The sequence below is a fragment of the Sinocyclocheilus rhinocerous genome, unplaced genomic scaffold (genome assembly GCF_001515625.1).
Source record: "Sinocyclocheilus rhinocerous isolate Xijiao unplaced genomic scaffold, SAMN03320098_v1.1 scaffold4379, whole genome shotgun sequence".
Classification (NCBI taxonomy): domain Eukaryota; kingdom Metazoa; phylum Chordata; class Actinopteri; order Cypriniformes; family Cyprinidae; genus Sinocyclocheilus; species Sinocyclocheilus rhinocerous.
In genome coordinates, this window is record NW_015655640.1 from 23077 (window position 1) to 26888 (window position 3812).

Genomic DNA, 3812 nt, shown 5'->3' on the forward strand with positions numbered 1-3812 from the left:
TAGCAATGCATGTTACTAATCAAAAATTAAGTTTTGATATATTTACAGTAGGAAATTTACAAAATATCTTTATGGAACATGATCTTTACTTAATGTCCTAATGATTTTTGGCATAAAAGAAAAATCAATCATTTTGACGCATACAATGTATTTTTGGCTATTGCTACAAATATACCCCAGCGACTTAAGACTGGTTTTGTGGTCCAGGGTCACATTTAGAGTCCCAGCCTTATTGATTTATTTACTGTATATTACGCTGCTGCCATACAGATCTAATATAAACATACAATTTCTTTCCCAGGTGCTTACCTTCACAGACATAACCGACAGTTTTTGTTACTTGTGTGTGTTTTTAACATTAACTTGTGTGTATTTGACAGTTTAAGTGCAATAAGACATAAAAGAGAACTCACATTCCGTGTGACAGCCGCTTTCTGTGCGCGGGCTTCAGATGTGTGCGCTCAGAAAACCATATATCAGTAGTTTAAACTAATATGGCTTTAAAGGGTTAAGTTCACCCAGAAATGAAAATTCTGTCATTAATTACTCACCCTCATGTCATTCCAAACCCGCAAGACCTTTGTTCATCTTCGGAACACAAATTAAGATATTTTTGATAAAATCGGAGGGTCATCAGGGTCAGAGAGCTCTCAGATTTGATCAAAATATCTTAATTTGTGTTCCGAAGATGAACGAAGGTCTTACGGGTTTGGAATGACATGAGGGTGAGTAATTAATGACAGAATTTTCACTTTTGGGTGAACTAACCATTTAAAACACATGATTTCAGCATGACATGATAATCAAAACCAAACAGATGTTTTTTTAGCAGAGTATCTGAGGAACGGGCTGTAAAGGCACAGCGCTATTCTGGAAAAGGGGGCGGGGAGCAGCAGTTCATTTGCATTTAAAGAGACATGCATGAAAACAGTGTTCTGCTTCCACTCAAAATAGGCATTTTTCAAAATAATATAATAAATGATCTGTGGGGTATTTTGAGCTGAAATTTCACAGACACATTCTGAGGACACCTGAGACTCATGTTACATATTGTTAAAAGGGGCATAATAGGTCTCTTTTAAAGACATAAAATTCATAAAGCCCTATTAAAAAAGACCATAATCTGAACAAATCCATCAATAGGACTTAAAATGGCCTTGATAACAGGCATTATAGATGTCAGCACAGAAACAGCAGAGGTGTGAGAGTGTGATACAGAACAGTTGAACAATACTTGTGCCAGTTCCCTGGGGAGTCTGAGGATTCTGTGGGAGAGGTGTAGAAACAAGATGAAATCTGTGTGATGCATGCATGGATTACCATGCAACGCTGTCTCTAATTCCGTACACTAATACCCTATTTAGACAGCTTATGTAACTGCATTTGCTTGTATATCATAAATGTTTATTTTTTTGTGTGTATGTGCGTGTGTGTGTGTGGTAAGTGTGCAATCCTGTCTCCAGCCTTCAAAGTCCGAGAGTTCTCCATTACAGACGCAGTTCCCTTCCCGATTACTCTTCGCTGGAAGTCTCCGACAGATGAAAGTGTCGGGTAAGAGCCTTCACATTTAAACCCTTATACTGTTTGAATCCAGTGCAGGTATCTGAATTAAGCATATTGTGTCCCAATAATTCTCTTTACAATGTGATTATTTGTTGTGCTCACTAAGCAAAGCATAACTTAAAGTTCAGGCTTTGAACAAACCACCAACCTCAAGAATCAGCAAATAACTAGTTTCAGTGAATGATGCATCCAATCATGCGGCTTAGTGCGGAGAGGTGTGATATTACATTTCTTGGCAATCACAATTTGATTTGCACCTGGTGGGCCATAAAAAGACTTACATGGCAGAAGGGACCCAAGCCATCTAGGCATGAGAAAATAATACAGACCAACAGGCAAGCACCTAGCAACCAACCATATCATCCTAGCAAATGCATAGTAATGTTCTGAAAACCACTGGAAAGCAGCCACGTACAGTAGCAATGAAACAATTCAGCAGTGTGGTAGCATTACTTACATTTTAGTCGGGAAATTAAAAATATATAGTGTATTTATTTGCATAGCTGGGGTAATTTATATATCTTATATTATATAAATCTTAACAATAAATGTATCCATCTATTAACCTATTTTTAATAGCAAGCGTCACATGCCCAATTTTCAAATGTAAATGTGTGGGATGTGTTTTTGACATGAACTGTCAACTCTACAAATATGATAGATTATTAAGCAATTTTTTTTTTTTTGCAGTGATATGTATTATGTACACTGAAAAAATAGTAACCTAAAAATTTAAGTAAAAAAAAAAATCATCACTGAATTAATACATTAATTTATACCATCAAAATGTATTCTTATGGGTCAAATCAGGCGAAGTGATTCCAATAATATTTCAAGCAATTAAAAACCATCATGGCGAACAGTGCGCATCTGAAGTGTCTCTGCAGGAAATAATGTATTATTTATTGGCTTTAATATATCGGCAAAATGTTCTTATCGGTTCGATGACGATAACATTAAAATTAACATTTATCGGCCGATACCGATATGGTGGCCAAATATATCGTGCATCCCTACTACTAACAATTAAAATAGAAATGAAACAAATAAGGAAAAAAGGAAATCATTGGTACATCATTTTTGTTTGCTAATTGCTGCAACTGTTGCACATGTGAGTGACAGGTTGCTTGGGGGTGATATTGAAACTTGTCTGATTAAAGATTATGATTAAAGATTATGAGGGCACATGAATTATAAATAAAATGAAAAATCATTGATCATAAATATTCCACAAAAGAAATACAAACTGTTATTTTTCATTTCATTGTGACTCTAAGAATGAAAACCTTTCTTGTCTTCAGGGAATGTGAGGTGTACAGTAAGAACCATGCAGCACCTTTCTCCAAAGCCATCACCTTCCACAAGAAGGAACCTTTTGACCTGGAAGCATTCTATAGTTCTCCACATGAGCTGCCCTATCCGGATAGCAGAATAGGTGTGTATTATTGTGTGGCATCTTCAGTATCATGTTGATTACATTCTGTAATGGCATTCTTAAACCACACTTTATTTAAACTTCTATAGGAATCAGTATGGAATGATTGACTTTGAGTTTTAGTCAGCTCTAGCCTAATTTACGACCAAAATGAGAACTAATAACTCTGGTGCGAAGCCCAGGGGACCCTTAAATAGTCGTTCATGGCCTCATTTGATTAAGAATGCCCTCAGCATTGTGATCCATTGTGTCCGAGCACCTGTTATATCTTTAACACACTAACTGAAGTGGGTTAGGGTCAGGCCTAATCTCAGGGGAGTGTCACAGGTGTCAAAATACACCTACCAGCCAGGTAATTAGGACTGAGACATGACGTCCCCAAAGCTCTAATTCCCTTCACATCATACACCCTCTTCATACTGAGTGTAATGTATGTCAGTGTGTGAGGGCCTAATACACTCCCCATATGGCAGGGTCAGAAATGAACTTTTCCTTTATGGGGCAATATTTTCCCCAAACCTATTTCCATTCTTTTTTAAGTGAAGGTGTTTGTTTGTTTAGGAAATACCTGTAAAATAAAATAAAACATTTAATAAAAATTTCTGTAAAGGTTTTGCACTTTATTTAAATTAGGATATTTCACTTAAAGGCAGAGTAAGTGATTTCTGGTAGCCAATGTTGATATTTGAAATCACCAAAACAAACACGCCCCTACCCCAAAAGGGTCTTGCCCCTATTTTGATAGCTCCGCCCCACATATACGTACGCAACCCAGGCAACAATTAGTTCTGTGAAACAAAGCAAAACCAATATT

The 3812-nt window shown here is 36.6% G+C and overlaps 1 protein-coding gene across 2 annotated transcripts in view; it reads left to right on the forward strand.

Moving 5' to 3' along the window:
- Positions 1 to 3812, forward strand: part of LOC107718856 (heat shock 70 kDa protein 4L-like) — a 34342-nt gene that overhangs the window by 20392 nt on the left and 10138 nt on the right. For both annotated transcript variants that reach the window (XM_016526091.1, XM_016526092.1), the window contains exons 10-11: positions 1445 to 1551; positions 2865 to 2998. In XM_016526091.1, coding sequence (XP_016381577.1) covers positions 1445 to 1551; positions 2865 to 2998 — 241 coding nt within the window. The remainder of the gene's footprint in view (positions 1 to 1444; positions 1552 to 2864; positions 2999 to 3812) is intronic.